At 35.0% G+C, this 19,505-nt stretch overlaps 2 protein-coding genes across 10 annotated transcripts in view; one reads left to right on the forward strand and one right to left on the reverse strand.

Moving 5' to 3' along the window:
- Nucleotides 1-6,227, reverse strand: part of LOC113061357 (interleukin-15 receptor subunit alpha) — a 33,979-nt gene extending 27,752 nt beyond the window's left edge. The window contains exons 1-5 of one of the 8 annotated variants that reach the window (XM_026230426.1): nt 5,882-6,186; nt 2,172-2,369; nt 1,235-1,264; nt 1,002-1,055; nt 674-877 (exon numbers count right to left, since the gene is read on the reverse strand). In XM_026230426.1, coding sequence (XP_026086211.1) covers nt 674-877; nt 1,002-1,055; nt 1,235-1,264; nt 2,172-2,369; nt 5,882-5,948 — 553 coding nt within the window. In that variant the 5' untranslated portion in view covers nt 5,949-6,186. Of the gene's footprint in view, nt 1-673; nt 878-959; nt 1,059-1,234; nt 1,265-2,171; nt 2,370-5,881 lie in introns of all 8 variants that reach the window. The other 7 variants (XM_026230421.1, XM_026230415.1, XM_026230406.1 and 4 more) reach the window with 7 other exon arrangements.
- Nucleotides 6,228-9,722: 3,495 nt separating this feature from the next.
- Nucleotides 9,723-19,505, forward strand: rbm17 (RNA binding motif protein 17). 2 transcript variants are annotated; one of them, XM_026230466.1, is made up of 13 exons: nt 9,723-9,862; nt 10,230-10,377; nt 10,768-10,884; nt 11,242-11,408; nt 12,149-12,261; nt 12,426-12,476; nt 13,019-13,145; nt 14,736-14,887; nt 15,059-15,106; nt 16,132-16,208; nt 16,538-16,636; nt 16,715-16,787; nt 18,759-19,505. In XM_026230466.1, the coding sequence occupies exons 2-13, from the start codon at nt 10,255-10,257 to the stop codon at nt 18,860-18,862; spliced, it is 1,251 nt and encodes a 416-aa protein (XP_026086251.1). In that variant the 5' UTR covers nt 9,723-9,862; nt 10,230-10,254; the 3' UTR covers nt 18,863-19,505. The 2 variants fall into 2 exon arrangements, with proteins under 2 accessions (XP_026086251.1, XP_026086261.1); XM_026230476.1 differs by having other exon boundaries at nt 9,775-9,914.

The raw sequence follows: 19,505 nt of genomic DNA on the forward strand, positions 1-19,505 counted from the left end.
ACCTCTGGCTATGATTACATTAGAACTTTCATAATAACCAGTGCATGACCACAAAACAAGCTGCTGTATGGGTCCTTTAAATAGTGGAGATGTGTCCAAAACACACCACACTCTGGAGTGAAATCGCCTCAGTTTTGAACGTACTGCATGAGTGTTGAAAGCTGCTAGAATGTTAACTAATGTCTATATGTACAGTATAAGATTTGAGGGAAGACAATCTGTGAAGATTCTCTTTATGGGTGTGCTGCAACCAGATTTCATAATCGGTAAAGATTTTAAAACACCTGTAGTCTGAGCCCGGATTAATAAGTGTGAGGACATATTTTTATACCTAAACAATGATTTAGCTTAGTAAAGATAAATATGGAAATTCTGTCATCATTTATGTTTTTCCAAACCTCTATGACTTTTTCAAACTTGATACAACCTGTTATAGGAAGATTGAATGTATACATGAGTAATTAAAAAGCTTGACAGCTCTTAGTTTTTATATGCTATATGGAAAAGAGCAGCGTGAACATTCTGCTAAACTTCTCCTTTTGGGTTCTGTGGAAGAAAGAAAGTCATATTGGCTTGGAATGACACAAGGGTGAGTAATTAATGACAGAATGTTAATTTTTGTGTTAACTAGTTAGCCCCATGCACCTTAACCCATCATAGTAAATGGCTTCACCTGTTGTTGTAGTGAAAGAGCCTGACAGCGTATGTGACGATGTTGTTGTCATATATTCTCTGCTTGTGTAGCTGGTTGTTGTCTCATTGGTTGTTGTAATAGACTCCGTCTCTTTTGTTGTGCTCATCAAAGGCTGGCTGGTGGTTCTTCTTGTTTTGGTTGTGAAAACTTCATTTGTTGTTGTCAAAGCTATATGTCCTGTTGCTGGAGTGTGTCATGCAATTAACTTAAATGTAAGCCTACCCAAACAATATCAACACATACTAGCACAATATAACACACATACCTGTGGTTGGCGAGCTTGTGTCATGAAGTGTGGGATGCTTACTTGTTGTTCTTTCTGTGGTCAATGATGTGACTTGTGGATGAGGACTTGTGGGCTCTGCTAAAGCAAATAAATAATACCAGAGATTTAAGTCGACTTCCTATCTTGGTGATAGGTCTCAAGGGTGATGTGTGCTATTTATTAAATTCCATTTGGTATTGAGGTGCATAAATGACACACTGCACTTTTCAACAACATATACAGAAAAGAGAGGAATTAGGAAAGATGGCACTTACTTGTGGCCACAGGTGGATTTCTGGGATCAGCTGCAAAGTAGAAACAATAAAATCACTACATTGATAATCTGATATCTGTTAAGATAAACCAACTTCTACATTTCAGAATCATGTCATGTTTACCATGTTTTGCCAAAGCATAGTTATTTTCAGTGATTTTCATTTCTAATGACCATAGCCGTGGTTTCTTTGAAAGTGCCTTCAATCATTAATCGGGGGCAACAGTGCAGAGCAAATTGTAACAGGCAATTTTTGTAATTAAAGCACAGTTTGCAATTAGCCTAAAGGAGGCATGTTTGCACAAAAAAGGAATGTTAATTGACAGTAAACTGGATTGTGATGGTTAGTGAATAAGACTCAGCTATTACGCTTAGGGACCATGGACAAACAGACTTTTTCTGTTTAGTGAATTCCCTTCATAAGGGTAAGAACACACACACATATATATATATATATATATATATATATATATATATATATATATATATATATATATATATATATATAAACATAGCTTTAGCTTAATAAAGATTCATGTGAAATTCTGTCATCATTTATGTTTTTCCAAAAATATATGACTTTTTCTAACTTGAGGCTGACAGCTCATTTTAAACTATGAGGAAGATGGCACTTAGTTTGGGAAACAAAAAACGTAGTATCTGTGTCCACCAAATCAGAATTTATTCCAGTGATTTATACATTTATTTTCTCATTTTAATAAAATGTTGGCCACATATACATTAATGCATTTAATAAAAAAGTGACTCAGAGTGCTTTGAGACTATACTTTTTTTTATCAGTATGTGTGCTCCCTGGGAATTGAACCCATGACCTTTTGTACTGCCAATTGCTCTACCACTGATCCACAGACCATAAACAAGGGGCAGACATTTCATGTCCAGGGATCAAGTATCTTTACAACAAACAAGACTCTTACGTATACACTTGAGAGGAAGATCAGAGTGCCAGCATGCGTTGCTATTTTGTTGTTGAGTGCATCGGAACAGGCTGGATGTCCCTGCTTTCCTTACATAGCCCTTTGCACACTCAATGCGAATAGTTTCACCGATGGTCTTTCCAATATATGATAACACAGGTTTTGTGTTGTCTGCCAGTTCTGGTTTTCCACAAACACCTGAGAAAAAGTAAGAGAAATATCACATATGAATGATAATATATATATATATATATAGACTATGCTTATCCATTCCCTGCCAGCAGGTGGCGCTTTTGGAACTGCAGAAATACAGCAGTTTCCATGATATTGGCTGTACACAAAGCAGAACTGCACTTATGAAAGCTAATTTATCAAGCTAAATATAAATGATGCAATGAAAATGACATCTAAACTTTTCTGAAGATATTCAGTTGCCTTCAAAGGCGTTTTGACTTTATATAGTACAGTTTTTCTCAACAAAGTCAAAGCCTTTTGGAAAAGCTGTTTGTGGCAGTCAGTGTTGATAATGTGTTGGCTGTCACAAATAAATCAATGAATGGGAATCACAGTATTTGCATATGTCAAGATGTACATTCGACCTGTTGATGGAAAATGTTGACTAAATGGGAAATGTGTTAAAAACAATAAGAATAACGATAAGAAATATATTGATTTATATTGCATTTCTCTTTTTTTGAAATAAAATTCAGCTATCTGGCATCAGGTAAGTGGATATAAATATAAATGACAGCTATTAGGTGATCAGAAACTTGGCCCACCAACAGTGATAAGACTTTCCTGATTTTGGGTTTGTGTAGCACCTATAGCTCTACATATACTTCAAAAGGATTTGAAACAATTTGAATCAATTCATGATTGTTAGTCTTATTATTACCACTTATTCTATGGTGACCTAGTCACAATGTAATCCCAGACAAGACCTCAATGCCAAAGCCATTAGGTAAGTGTTGTTATGCTTTCTTTCACAAAGATTGTAAGGAACTTTTTCGGGGGCAGTCAGCTTGTTGTCAGAGTTTACTTTAGCTGGTGTGAAAGCTGATACACACCAGAAAAACAAACCCGAGTAAATCTGAAAAAAACAAAATGGCCCGGGGTTTTTTCAACATATTATTAGCAATGTTTGCTTCTCCTGGTCACAAGGGAAATATGTTATTATTTTTTACTATCTGGTTAAAAGACATGGTGTATTAATACTAATTGAATTAAAAATCAAAAGTTTTTGAAGTGGTATAAAAAGCTTTTCCAAACCATATTAGACCAACATGAATGCAACAAACTTAACTTGCACTTTAAGTGTGTTTCAAATCATCAAATCAAGCGTAAAATAAAAAGTCAAAAGGTCAGATTAAAATAATTCTGGTACAAAAATCCTTGGCTATATCTGTGGTGTAAAAAATCTTCAGTACATTGTTGGACAAGACTGTACGCATAGCTGTTGAAAAGAAGAGGGTAAAGTTACAGTTTGGGGGTTGTAGGACACACTATTTATCTGACACCTACATTTTATTAAAAAACAGCCCTGAAACACAAATCACCTCAAAATTTAGCACTTATTTCACCAGCTTTGCTGATGTTCAGTGACTTAAGTGAGAATAATCTCAATGAATTGGAAATTAGCTAAAGTGCATAACCTGATTATATTGTTGGAAGAAAATGTGAGGGAGCTGTTGTGCAGTAAAGATGTGCCTTTGCAATCTGTAGAAGTCATTTTCAACCACCCCACAGAGGGTGGGGGGGGGGTGAATTGTTGTTATGAGGGCACAATCACAATTCTTTTTTGAAATATCATGATTTCTATTTTGCAAGCTGTTTGAGCATTACAGCCAAACTAATATTCCTATAATAAAGAAAAAGCTTGTTACATTAAGGTCACAAAATATGAAAAAGTATTGCAGATATTTAGGCCAAAGTGGGAGAAGATAAATATCTTTGTCATTATTTTATCTTTGCTATTAAAAATAAAAATTAGAACAAAGATACACATTACAAATACACATAATATACAATAATAATAAAGTGTTTTACTTTCAGGTACAATAGTATTTAGCAGGGGCATTCAAATTTTTTTATGAACAAATAAAAATAAAACACTATACACTGATTCCTATTAAAGCAACTGTATTATGTGTTTTTTCTGTCAAGAGTATTGAGTGATTTTTCTCTTTGTATTTGGTGTTTTATTGACATAAAAACAATAATTCACCCCAAAATTAAAATGGGTTAGTGTTATGTTTTTTATACCTTCATGTACCCACTCAAAAGTTGTTTTTAACCTGAATGAGTTTCCTTCTTCTGCTAAACATAAACTCTATTTTAATAGAAGGTGGAAAACCAAACAGTTGCTGGTTCACAGTGACTTCCGAGTATTTTTCCCAGTCAATGTGGACCAGCAACTGTTTGGTTATCCAGATTCTTCAAAATATCTTCTTTTGTGTGCAGCACAAAAATGAATATACTTTAGGTTGATGACAACATGTGAGTGACTTTTTTCAACAGTATATATTCCGCTTTAGCTGAGCCAAATGTAGGTTCTTATTCACTTAACTAATTCAGCATTCTGTAACGGATCAAAAATGCCACATCCTCCTTTGTGTGCATTTCTGGGAATGTTGTCTAAACCAAAAAAATAAAGGCTGGTTTGCACAAACACATTCTATTTTTGCTGTTTATTCATGCTGACATTTACCAGTCATCACCAGATGAGTTCAATGTGAAAAGAACCAGTTTTATCATAATGAATCCTAATTAGAGGGAAAGATTAGTGGTTAACGTCATGTAATTGTTTACCACACAAAACACTGTATGGTTTCAGAAAACAAGTCATTTGTGGTTCTTATTGGAGCTACAGACTGGTCACTGTAAACCTCTGTTGTATTAAAAAAGAACTGCTTGAAGATTCTTCAAAATGATCCTTTTGTGTTCATAATAGCACTTGGCTTTCAAACTATAAAGGAGAGTAAATAGTATCAGAATTTCTTTTATTTATTTTATTTATTTATTTATTTTTTGTGGGAACTATTCCCTTAATTTAATAGCCTATCTAGAAAAAAAAAATGTAATCACTTAAACTTCTAATGTCTAAACAATCAGCCCAGGTATCAGTACATACGGTTTCTTTGCTGAACTAGTAAAGCAGATCATGGTTTGCCGTTGGTTAATACAAAGCTGCCTTTATTTGGACAAACATAGCTATTTAGACTATGTAATGTTTTTTTGCGATTGTTTTAATTGCTCACATTGAGCAGCATTCAATTCCCGCATTTACACCAACTGCATTGTCCATTTTTCTACAAGCATAAAAAAATAGAAAAAATCACGGTATTTAAACAAATACAAACAAATAAATATACACATAAATATATAATCAAGCTGCAAATAATCGCCTATAAGTAGGCCTCTTATTTCCATAATTTAGGGACTGTCACGTGAACGGGTTTTCACTAGGCTATTTCATATTCCACATTCAAGCTTGTTCCTTTACCAGTTTCTTTTTCCAATACATGGTTTCGGTTTTTTTTTTTTACTTTGAAGGCCCTCATAGAGAACGTGCTTTAGCCAAGCTGTTCAGTTATTAATAGCATAATCCACAGTCAATAAGCTAGTAATGCTGAGCCTCAACACAGTATCTGCAATAACGCTGTTTAGGTTTGCTCAACATGTATTTTTAAGAAATGTTGATCCAAACTCACCGCTTGCTCTGGCAATACTATGCATATTTGCCGCCGTTATGAAAATCAATGTAAAGAGCATATGCATGTCCACTTGTCACGGAGAATTCAGAGGGATCGCCGAAGGGTAAATCCTCGTGAAATCCTCATGAATGTATGTGAAATAACAGCGACTGGCAGAGAGGTGCCACATTTGTACGCGTTTTAGTTTAAACGTCACGTTCTCTTTCACTTTCACTTTTGGGCGAGTCCGTGCGAGCTGCGTGCAGGGAATATGCAGTTCCTCAAGAACATGGTTAGGACACATACGCTTCACGTGAACTTTGGGTAGACATACGTCTGTAGGCTATAGCTACTGTAAATAAAAGTCTACACCACAGTGAGCGCGTTTTCTATATAATGTTAAATATAAGACTAGAGAGTCAAACAGATGCTTGAAAAAATGACCCATCACAATTCAGTATGCAAATAAATGTAAATAAGAGAGATAATCCTCAACGCTTATTGGACAAAAAATTAGCAATAGCTTAGGAGTTCTCTCCATAAAAGAGCTAAGGCAATTTTGAAAATGGCTGTGATTTGATTTGTTTGTTTCATGTCATTTACTGCCAAAATTCTCATTTTTTCTTTCCAGAATTCATATGCTCTTTTCATAATGAAGCAGGTAACTAATCTTAACATTTCCTGATTCAATTTTCATGCTTTTCACAAATGACATGAACATTCTCCAACTGTGCAGAATTCTTACCGTACATTGTGGGATTGAATGAGTGCACTCAGAGGTGGCAGTATCTAAAACAGATACTCAAGATTAAATAATTACTCAATTATAAAATAATAATCTTGAGTGGAAAAAGTATCCAAAAAACTACAGTTTGTTCTTTCGAATAATATGGTGCCTTCGACATCAAGTGCATTTAATTCAAAGCAAGATGGTGATGTACAAGCCAGCAATATTTTTCAACTCTTCTTTCTTCAGTGATGAACAAATACCTAGCATCATGTGTTTTTATTCAATTTATGAAGGTGCTGTAAATTACTCGTTATACATTGTGTCACAGTTTTACAATAGGATCTTATATATGCTCATGCAGAGTAAGGAATTAATTTGTCCTTTATAAGTACTAATAAACTGCCAATGTGCTAGTAATATCATGCATGCTAATAAGCAACTAGTAATAGTGAGAACTGGTCCTTAAAGTAATGTGTCACCGTTTTCTTATTGACATGCTCCCAACTATGGGCTTAAAGGGGTCATGACAATTTAAATCAAACCTTGAATTATACACACACAAATATACACACACACACACAAGTATCCACAAACACACACACATTACTTAGCTATCTAAATGGGGACATTCCATTGGCATAATGGTTTTTATACTGTACAAACTGTATTTTCTCTCTCCCTACACCAAAACCTAACCATTACACAAAACTTAGCATATTTACAAAAAAAAAAAAAAAAATGTTTTACTTTCTTTTTAAACCAGTTTTACAAATGAGAATGTCCCCAAAGGGAGGGTTTTGGAGATTTTTATCAGATTTAGCTCACTTTTGGGTACAAATTCATCCTCAAAATATGCTAAAGTAGGCACACAAACACATACACACACACACACGCACATATACAAAGAGAACAAGTAGATAGAATAGAAAAAGAATATAGAACGCTAGTATACAGATAGACATTCCCTTTTTGACATACTCCACACACTTGAGTATGTGGCCCTATCCAAAATGACCCTCTAAACCCTCACAGTCTTTCTCTGAATGCACACTTTGTGTTACTTAATGCCGCTTTGATTGTTGAGTAGCAGTCTGCTGTGGAGCTCGCCCCCTTGCGAGCACCCTTTTGAATGCTAGAATGAACACCTACGGTCTTGTGGACTTAAAAGACATGCCCACACAAGGGGCCATTGTAAGTCTGCAAGACCGAAAGTACACATGAAGTGTTCCATTTATGACAGGGCCGGTCAACAACAGGACAAATGGAAAAGTGAAAGAACATTTGCTCTGATGTGCCAAAGCAATCAAAACCACTAAAAGAGCAATAAAATACAAGTGCTATGAAAAGACTTGGTTAGCACAATGCAGTACAGATAGCAAGGTTATATATATATTTATATCCTGTACACCTAAACCTACCCCTTAAAGAAAACATTCAGCATTTTTACAATAAAAAAACAAAAAACTTTTTTTTCTTTATTTTTAAACCAGTTTTACAAACAAGAATGACCCCAGAGGGAGGCTTTCGGAGATTCGTGTCAGGTTTAGCTCAATTTTGGGTAGGATTTGCTAAAGTAGGTACATACACACACACACCAATACATAAAAAGAAAACAAGTAGATAGAATAGAAAAAAGAATATTTTCCCCCGCAGTGCGAGCACCCTTAGGAATGCTAAAATGAAGAATGGGGCTGCCAACGGTCTTGTGGACTTAAGAGACATGCTCACACAGGAGCCATTGTCCGCAAGAACGAAAGCACACATGAAGTGTTTCATTTAGGACAAGGCCTGTCAACAACAGGACTAATGGAAAAGTGAAAGAGAATTTGATATGATGTGTCCAGTTTAAATTGCTCATTTGCATCTCTGTACAGACTTCAGAAAGATCCCAGCGTCAGGAGGAAACCAAGGTAGCATGCAGATGTGGGCCACTTAAAGGGATACTCCTCCCCAAAATAAAAATGTTGTCATTAATCACTTACCCCCATGTCGTTCCAAACCCGAAAAAACTTTGTTCGTCTTCGAAAAAGAAGTCGTTATTTTTGTTTTCTTCCCGTACAAAAAGTATTCTCATCACGTCATAACATTGCGGTTGAACCGACAGATGGACTATTCTGTTTTGTTTGTTGTATTTTCCCCTCTTGAGATTCCCGTTACCCAGTTTCTCCCTCTTGTTTTGACCATTGGCTCATTTGAATAAAACTCAACGAGTCAGAATAATTACATTTGACCATATCAAAATGAGTTTTCTTTCATTATGTTTTGTTCTGAAGATATGTGTCAAAGTCAGGCAACACCCAATGATTCATGATCTGAAACTTCACTCATTAAAATGTGTAGAAACGAAAAAATGATGTTTACCGTTAAGACCGTTCTTGATAAGATGATCCTTACAAAATAAGGCACCATTGAACCATATCAAAAATATATTATAAAGTTTATTCTTCATTTGCAGGATACTATATTCTGCATTAATGCATACAAAAGGAAAATAATAATAATAATAATAAATAGACTTCTAAAAAATTAGTAACAGTTGAGTAAATTAATGTAGATTGCTATTTTAATTAATACAATACTTTAATATTATAATACAGCCTAGTCTACCAGTGATATTCTGTTTTAAGTGAAAAGTATTGCGCAATAGTCCATAAGCAAGTTTGAAGACTAGAATAAAACATTATGGTCTCACTTTATTTCAAAGTTTAATTCACGCTATTAACAAACCATTAACTACGACTTTGGCTCAATATACTAATTAACGTATTAATAGTTAGTAAGGTAGTTATTAAGTGTAGATATTGGGCAGGATTAGGGATGAAGAATATGATCATGCACAATATGTGCATAAGTAATAATAAACAGCCAAATATGTTAATTATATGCATGCTAATAAGTAACTAGTTAATAGTGAGAATGTGTCTTTATACTGAAGTGTTACCTGCATTATTTACTTACATGCCCGCCGATTCATTATCATTAACTTAGTTCCGAATATTATGGAAACGCCACGTCACCGCTGAATGACCTTTACACAACATGCCAAAGTCTATGAATCTTTATTATTATTATTTCTGTTCACTGCGATTGAAGGCTCTGCGCAATAAATAAAACGATAAAACCAAACACAAATAATAAAAAAGAAATTGAAACGCCAGCGACGCGTGGTCAGTTGATGATGTCATTCGTCCGCGACGTCACACTCGTAGCATGTTATGCTAACCGACTGGGCAAAACGAGTAACGTTAGAGGATTTAATTTCGTTAAAGGTGTGCATCTAACATCATATATTTGACCGTTAAAGTGGATTAGTTATTTAAGGTTAGAAAATAGGCATTTTATTTATTTATATAGTACAATTATCGTTGCAAGCCGCATGGAAGTGAATGCTAAATATATAAATAATTATTTATTTTATTATTTTTTTAATAAGGAAAATTCTAACTGCATGTTCATTTAAATTGTGATTTTACGTTGAAACACGCCAAATTTCCTTGTTTTCTGAATACGCTAGCTTTTGTTACTTAACACACCGATGTTTTGAATGCGTTTGAACGTGTTTAATCTTGCTCTTGTATTTATGTTTCATATGTGTGTGTGTGTGTGTGTGTGTGTGTGTGTGTGTGTGTGTTTCAGAGTTGTGGTTTGGGAAGGAGGTAAAATGTCTTTATATGATGATCTGGGGGTCGCAACAAACGACACTAAAACAGAAGGCTGGTCTAAAAACTTCAAACTGCTTCAGTCTCAGCTGAAAGTGAAGAAAGCTGCACTGACACAAGCAAAGGTGGATGAGTGTTTATATGATCATGTAGATTCATAACTAAAGATAAAACATATCTAGGTCCCCATTGTCATGTAAAACCTGGAATATTTCATTTTATTACTTTTATTTCATTTTATTACATTTATTATTTTAAAATGATTTCCCGTTTGGAAAAGGGACCATATTCATGTTATTCATTATACTTTACATTTATGCAATTAGCTGTATAAGTGGTTAATTATACTTCACAGTATTAAATTGGCTGAAAATTGATCTGTTCCTGTTTTTATTTATTTATTTGCATCATTATCCAGTAGCCACAATAGCTGGAAAAGTTACGGGTATTTATTCTTGTGACATGTTCATTAATAAGCTGTGAGAACCAATAAATGAATCTGACATCTTGTGTAGACTCAGAGGACGAGACAGTCCAATGTTCTGGCTCCGGTTGTTGATCTGAAGAGAGGAAGCGCTGGAGATGACCGGCAGATCTCTGATACACCTCCACACATTGCTGCAGGAATGAAGGTAAACTGTGTGTATACCCCTGTCTGAATATTGGCATCAATGGCTGCACATTGTTTACTAATAATAATAATAAAATCTCCAGATACTTTACTTTGTATGTTAGTAGGGCTACACACATTTGCCCAAAAAAAAAGACTAAAATAAACACATTGATTTCTTTTTTATATCGTTAGTAATAGTAGTGCATATATATAATTAAATAGCAGCCATTCCAAGATTTTTTAAATGTCGGCATCACAATGTTTGGCCGTTAAAAACAACAAACCTTTCACCCATTAATATGTCACATAAAAAATGTATGAGGATTTCCCACTGAGTGGTTCATTATGTTTCTTTGACTGTGTGTGCCTATGGTAGGACTCGACATCAGTTGGGTTTTCATCCGGAGAGGTCCTGATTCCATTGGCTGACGAGTATGACCCCATGTTTCCCAACGACTATGAGAAAGTGGTGAAGAGACACCGAGAAGAGCGACAGAGACAGAGAGAACAGGAGCGACAGAAAGAAATTGAGGAGAGAGAGAAGTATGCCTCCATGATTTCCCATTAATTTATTCAGAAAATGTTGTCAGTATCTGGTAGATCTGTTAATTGCCAACCAATATGGCTACCGATATTTTTTTGATGACTGATGCCAATATCTTAGAGAGTAGTCTGGCCAATATATCTGCTATCAGAATTTTTTGTTTAATAATAAATAATACAACCATGACAGTTATGTTAATATTCATTTTGCATAAGGTTTAATAAAATAATTCTAAATACAATTACCAAAAACAAATTTTTTATTACAAAAAAAAAAAAGAGGACATAGAAAGTTTGCTTCCTCTGATGTGTATTTTACACTATATGCTTTGCTGCATATAGCTCTAATGTTGACTCATTCACAATTTATTGAACAAAGAATACCTCATAGTTCACAATATTTGCAAATTTATACACTGCACTTACACACTATTCTAATTTATGCATAAAGTAATGTGTCCAAAACAGACATGAATACTAACAAATAGTTTTTTTATGTTTTTGAAAGAAGTCTCTTATGCTCACCAAGGCTATGTTTGTTGGAACAAATTCCTGTTATTTTAAATTGTAATAATATTCCACGATATTATTGTTTTCACTGTGAATGAACAAAGCCTTGGTGTACTCGAGACTTATTAAAAAAAAAATGGGCAAATATCTTTATTATTCCAAACGTATGACATGTCCTGTATTCCTGATCTGCATAGATTAGTGTTGTTTTATTTTGAACTGTGTGTTAGGAAACGTAAAGAGAGGCACGAAGGAGGTGGAGCGCCGAGCGGATTTTCACGTTTCCCAACAGAAGGCGAATCAGATGAGGAGGAGGAGTATGAGAGAGAAAAGAGGAAGAGAAGTGAGTGCCTTTGAAACATCTCTTCATTTCACATTTCTGTCTTTCGATCTCACTTCCCTATATTTTGTCACTTGTGATCCAAGATGGTAATACCATGAGGTTGAAGTAGGGCAGTTGATATGAGCATCAGTGTTGTTTAAAGATATTGTTTATGTGGCACACAGATATGGGTGGAGCTGCCATCGCCCCTCCGACATCACTAATGGAGCGAGACTGTAAGTAAATTTCACTGACCTTAAAAAAAATCTTTCCAGAGTCTGAAATCATAACATGATGTTTGGGGATGAACAGAATGTTCAGCAGCCAAAATAAGTGAAGAGACCAAATAATATGTACTGAACAGTGACGCGAGGCGATCATATAGAGGGCTGCGCTAATGTTTTCAAAGAAGTTTATTCTGCAAGGCAAGGCTGCATTTATTTGTGCAGTAAAAATACATGCCTGATTCAAGAAGGGGGTCTCAAAAATTGCCAAAAAATATAACTTTACTAAAACAGTATAAAGCACAGTTTGGCTATTTAATTTATGCAATGGTGAAATAAATGGCTAAATAAATGCAAACAATCTTGTTCGTTATTCGGCCCTCAGTCCAGTGTTTCATTTTATTCGGCTTCAGCCTAGAATTTTCATTTCGGTGCATCTCTAATGATGTTGATTTTGTGTGTTGTCGAATCACGTCTGTGGCTTTACACAGTCTTGGTCTAGTTGGGGATATGTGAGTAAATCCATTAAAACTGTGTGTTTATTGTCATGACAGCATCATTTTCATATGATGAAGATGGTCGGCAGAGGTCGAAAGCAGCTATCCCACCTCCCGTTTTCGATGAGTCTGATAGACCACGATCTCCACCGGGACCAACAAATACATTCCTGGCCAACATGGGGTAAGAGAGCTATAAATAAAATCATTATCGTTTATAGATACGGGAAGATTCTTATTGGCTGAATTATGGAGGAATATTCAGGACTTGTGTTTGCAGACTGTGTTTTCAGTTGCGTTTTCCATATGTGGACGTATAAATTGACTTAATCCAAGTGCGATTTCACATTACAATTTGCACTGTGACTGCCACATTTCAAATGAAAAAGCAAAGTCCATTTGCAACTGTACTGTATTTGCCATATCTTGCGAGTTATGAGCATGTCATATTTCAATAGCAATTTTAATTACCACATTAGCTTTTCCACTCTCTCTGCGTCGTGCGTGTAACCTGCCAAAACTCAAATCGAATCGCAGTTGCTTTTGCATTTGAATTTCCGAAGTCTACATTGGAAAAGGCTCCGCTAAAGACAGCTGCCAATCTTTTTTTCATGTCTGTGTGAACTAACAGACAACCTTCTTGGCATAATACATCATTGACCTATTGGTAAGCCCCGCCCCCCTTCGTTACTGTTGCTCTCTTGGGCAAACAAACGGAGCAGCTGACTGTCTCGCAAGACAGCTGTCAGGGTGAAAACATTTTCCCACAAAGTTGTTGCACAATTTTGGACACAGAAAGCATACCATTCACATGGGAATTAAATATTCCATGGAGGGATATATCATATATTTTAAAATAACTATGGTGGGTAATTTGAGGCAAGGGTTTACAGATCACAGTGCAAGCAGAAGAAGCCTCATATAACGTTTGTTATATATTATATTATATTGCAGATGGCAACATGCAGGATCGCTATTTAAGTTTGTAATAGCATGGACTCACTAACTTTACCATTAGCTAGTTTGCTGAAGCACAAGATGACATTAATGTTCTGCTTGAAAAGATGAAAATTGTAACTTAATGTGTGTATGACAACCAGGAAATGAATGTTTTCATCTTCATTGGGATTGGGGTTTACACACGCACTTGAGTTTGAGGACCAGTTTCCAGTTGTCACTATTAACTATGATTTTTTTTAATTTAGTTAGTCCTGAGGCATGGAGTATGATTAAGCAATCTAAATATGTTTGTTCAGAATAAGGCATTAATATGTACTGTAATAAGCAGCTAATATGCTAGTAATATGCATGCTAATAAGAAACTTATTAGTGGGAATTGGTTGGTAAAGTGTCACCCGGATTTCTGTTTAATGAATAATATTTAGATTTAATAAAATGATTTGAATTTAACAAGAAAATGATGATTTAACACAAGGATTCTTAATATTAACAAAGATTTATGCTTAAACAGTCAATATAGATTTTCAAATAATTAATTTTAAATTGAGTTAACATCTAACTAAAGGGTTGAATTCAACCATAACATTTCGATTGAACTAAAAGTTACGTAAATCTTATAACATTTAATACAATAGAAGGTTTAAACTATGAATTAAGATATAAACGAATTTCTGTTTAAAGAATTTATTTGAAATATAACATTTAAGCTCATAAGCATTAAATCTAAGTGTGATCAGTTGTACATTACACTTATATATATGAAGTGTATTATATGTCATTTATTTAGTCCACTACTCGTCTGTGTGTTGTTCAGTGGTACTGTGGCTCATAAAATCATGCAGAAGTATGGATTCCGAGAAGGGCAGGGCCTGGGAAAACACGAGCAGGGGTTGAGCACGGCGCTCTCGGTGGAGAAAACCAGCAAGCGCGGGGGCAAGATTATTATTGGAGACTCAGCGGAAAAGAGTAAGATCACACACACACACACACGCACGCATTTGCAAGCACAAAGCAAATATGTCCAAACCCACACACCACAAGTCCAAAACAAGCGTCCTCTTGATTTGTATCATGTTTGTTTTCAACCCCATGTTTTGTCATTTGCCCAACCCATGTGAATGTATGTGTATGTTTCAGCGTCAGGATCCAGTCAGAATGTGGCTGATCCACAAGCCTCTAATTCAGGTTTGGCTTTATTTATTTCCTGTTTCCCATACCAGACATTTGCTTCTAATGTGTTTTTCCGCCTTGATCACCCACATGTGCCCTGTTAGTCACTAGAAACCAGAAACTACACACATTAGTGCCCAACATGTCTGTTACGTTAATAATGCCCATAACATCCCTAACATGGGCATACAGATATTACAGTAAATAATGATGTTATCATGAGATGTCCTTTCAGGGTGTGCTTTATGGTTACAATTAGGGCTGCATTCATTGCGATTAATCGCATTCAAAATAAAAGTTTGTTTAATTGTTATATATATATATATATATATATATATATGTGTGTGTACTGTGTATATTTATTATGTTCATTTAAATACACACACATACATGTATACATCAAGGAAAAATAGGTTAGATTTATATATAAAATATTTATATTTATATTAATTATATACAAGTTTATATATATATATATATATATATATATATATATATACATACATACATACAGATATTTGTAAAAATATATAAATGTGTATTTATATATACATAATAAATATACGCAGTACACACACATATAGTATGCTAAGCAAACTTTTATCCTGACTGCGATTAATCGCAATTAATCATTTGCAGCCCTAGTTAAAATATTATATTAAAATATTATCTTGAAATTTTTTTGAAGCCTTTTTACTATATTTTTTCATATCATTAGAACCGTCATTTTGACCAAACAGACATCAAGTTCAGTTATTAAACTATGGAAAAACATTTTGTTAAAGTACTCTTGTTTCCCACAATGCTTTTTACTACATGAACACAAAGGAAGAATCATTTAATCACTCTCATTTGTATGCACCAGAATTACAACACATAGACATTATATAATGTTTACCTACCTTTTTTCTTTTTTTTTACACAAATAACCATTTTGCGACACCTGTTTATTACTGTCATCATCACTGAAGAGTTGTTTGTGCTGGTATGTGAAGCAGTATGTTGTGATTTTAAATAGAAATGTACTGTCCATTTTATAGCGGATGCCTCAAAGAAGAACGAGGCCAACCCTCTCACAGAGATTCTCAAATGTCCCACAAAAGTGGTGCTGCTGCGGGTAAGCTGTGTGTTTTCTTTCTAAACCTTGCTAAAAGCTCTCGCAGCTGCTTTGTAAGAATTAAATAGAGCTTCACAAATGTCTGTTTTGGAAATGTAAGTGTGATTAGAGTTACATGCTGCACCCATTTAGCTTGAAACATTAAGTTCTCAATTTCTCGCACTTGTTTTGTTGCATGCTGTTTTTGGCCCCAGTCCCAGTTAAGATGTGCCCCTTTTGACAAGATATTACATGAGAAGCAGCTGATAGTCAGGACAATTTAGTTTAGTTTGCACATATGTAGACATTTTAGTTTAGTTTGCACATACATAACAACTGTCTGTGTGTAGAACATGGTTGGAAGGGGAGAAGTGGACGAAGACCTGGAAGCTGAGACTAAAGAAGAGTGTGAGAAATATGGCAAAGTCATCAAGTGTGTCATCTTTGAGGTGAGCGTTATGTGAAGCGCGTCTCGCATGTGGATATCTGTCGCTGACATGAACCCTGTGTCTGGCTGGTGTTTACAGATCGCTGGTGTTTGTGACGAAGAGGCCGTCCGCATTTTCCTGGAGTTCGAGCGAGTCGAATCGGCCATTAAAGGTGTGTGGTTTAAAGACAAACTTAAGGAGTGTGTGTGCAGGGGGTCTTTATTTCAAGTGTCCCAGATCTCACTTAATAAAGCAGGGAAATGTGTGAAGGCCGTCCCATAGGTGTTGCATCACCTTGCTGGTTACATCACTCCCTCACCTCAAGGGATACCAGACCAAACCAGTTTCAACTCACTTTTAAACACTGACCGAAATATTAACTGGCTGGATATGAACTTATCCTTCAAAGCTTTTTTTTTTTTTTTTTTTACCTCAACAAGGGCAACATTTTAGGTTAATAACTTGATTTGTGTGTTCATGTTATGTTGCTTTGTGAAATATTAGCTTAATATTTGTTTGTCCAATTACATTTGAGCCCCTGAAAAAGTGGTTGTAAGCGCAAAGCATTTTATTTAATATTTTTGTTCAACCCCTTGAATTAAAGCTTAGTCTCCACTTTAATTTCTTCTTGTTTCATTTGAATTCTATTCTGGTGGCATACAGAGCCAAAATGATGAATATCGTCGGTCTTCAAATATATATATATATATATGGACCTAACTGTATATGTTTTTCAAAATTCTGTCGAAAAGAAAGTTCTAAAGAACAGCATTTCTTTGAAATATCAATCGTTTAAAACATTATAAATGTCTGATCGTGCCCTTGCTGAAGAAGTACTGGTTAAAAAAAGAGAAAGAAGAGAACAGGAGAGACCTGTTCGAATACAATCATCGTTTTTGCAATTCTGCATCTAAAATTGCACGCTTCTTTTTGGCCACTGTGAGTCAGGCATCTGGAAACAATGCCAGGCTGAAAAAACACTCTGAAATGAACACCTGCTTCACTTCTCGGGGTTGGGATAAAGCTGGAAGAATGCAACCGTGCAAACAAAGACATTTCATAATGGTTGGTTGGGGAGGCTTTTTTTAGTGGTTTGTTTAAATTGGCTTGAGTATTGTCATGCCATCAAATATTTTTGATCATAGGTCAATATTAAAAACCCACTTTAATAGTTTAAAATGGCAATAACCCTCTGGTGAGATCACGTGGGGGAAAACCAAACACTTTCTGTAGGGGATGTTTTTAATGATGCATTTAGCAGCTAAATACACGTCTTGCAACCTTGTGTGGTTTAGCTTTTTTCTTCATTTATCTGCCCAGGTCTCATGTTTTTCAAACCAAAAAACGGGAATGGACCTTGTGAACAGCCCTAAAATGATCAGAAATCATTCATATTTGGTGTTTAAGAAATATTAATTAATTCATTCTCAATGTTAAAAACAATTGAGTTGATATTTATAATGAAATGATACAAAAGGGTTCTTTGAATTGAAAAGAAAAGCTTGTTAAAAAATAAAAATGGAAATCTTTGTAACATATATACATTGTGATATTATATTGTACCATTATATTATATATGTGTCTGTGTATATATATATATATATATATATATATATATATATATATATATATATATATATATATATATATATATATATATATACTACTACTACTACTACTACTACTACAAATAAACGAGTCAAAATCATTAAAATCCATTTAACCAAGAAATTGCAAAAACGGAATAGGAAATGAGGTCATATCCTGACAACTTTTATATTGAGGCTGTGCCTTAAGTGACTGTTTAATGCTTTAGGACAGTGCCATCAACTGGTCATAACTTATACATGTTAAATGTATTTATAATGCCCTTCGAAAAAGTCAGAAACCATTTTAACATTTCTGTTCCACTTTACAATGAGCAGTTTGTGCTCATATTCTCATAATTGCAACCTCATTGGAATTATTTAACTATGTGCTAAAATATCTATTAAATTTGATATATATTATTTTGTAAACAATTTTATATATGTAATCAGATTTTTGTGTACTGAGCCAGTGTCATAGTGTATTTACAGTTGATCTTGATCTATGAGTATTTTGAAATGTAAAGATAACTGTGCTGTTTTTTTGTCCTCCTCAGCTGTGGTGGATCTGAATGGGCGGTACTTTGGAGGTCGCGTGGTCAAGGCCTGTTTTTATAACTTGGATCGGTTCCGTGTTTTAGACCTGGGAGATCAGGTGTGAGTGGGACATCCAGAGCTGCACCGCCAGGAGAGAATCAACACCAGGAGGAAGTCTTCTGTCGTCTTGTAAATAGCATGAGTAGTTTTATACACACTTGTAAAATATTAGCTTGTGCCCCTTTCCACAATACGTTTTTGACATCTCAGTCTAACGTGCAGAGAGTTAAGTAAGCCATGGCCATGAGTTTGCAGTTGGACTATGTGTTTGGCTCAACTAGGGCTGTTAGTATTGAAAACTCATCTTCTCCAGAAGCTACTACATGGTTTTGAAGAAAGAAACCGTTACAAGCTCATGTTGAATGGGGTGATGATGATGATGATGATGATGATGATGATGATGATGATGATGGTAATGAATGAGTCCTGGTTCATGATTTATATAATCAGACATACAAGTCCCTGTGCGAGCCTAAAAAGTAGTACACCTACATTCTTCTGTCGTGACATAACGGCGACTCCCATGAGCCCTCACTCTCTGATCCACACACTATTGATAGATTTAAAGAATGATACTTTTCAGTAATGTGTGTCTTGACCTGAGCAGAAACTGGGTTTGGTGTGTTACTCAATAAAAGGTGATTTCGTAACATGTACTTTTTTTTTCTTTATCTTATTTGCATATGACTGCATCAGCTAAATAATAT

The sequence above is a fragment of the Carassius auratus genome, chromosome 4 (assembly GCF_003368295.1).
Source record: "Carassius auratus strain Wakin chromosome 4, ASM336829v1, whole genome shotgun sequence".
NCBI lineage: Eukaryota > Metazoa > Chordata > Actinopteri > Cypriniformes > Cyprinidae > Carassius > Carassius auratus.

Coding starts and splice junctions, on each gene's coding strand:
- rbm17 (XM_026230466.1), top strand. CDS start 10,255: ATGTCTTTATATGATGATCTGGGGGTCGCAACAAACGACACTAAAACA. Junction 16,209..16,537: donor CAAAAGTGGTGCTGCTGCGG/GTAAGCTGTGTG, acceptor GTCTGTGTGTAG/AACATGGTTGGAAGGGGAGA. Junction 16,637..16,714: donor TCAAGTGTGTCATCTTTGAG/GTGAGCGTTATG, acceptor TGGTGTTTACAG/ATCGCTGGTGTTTGTGACGA.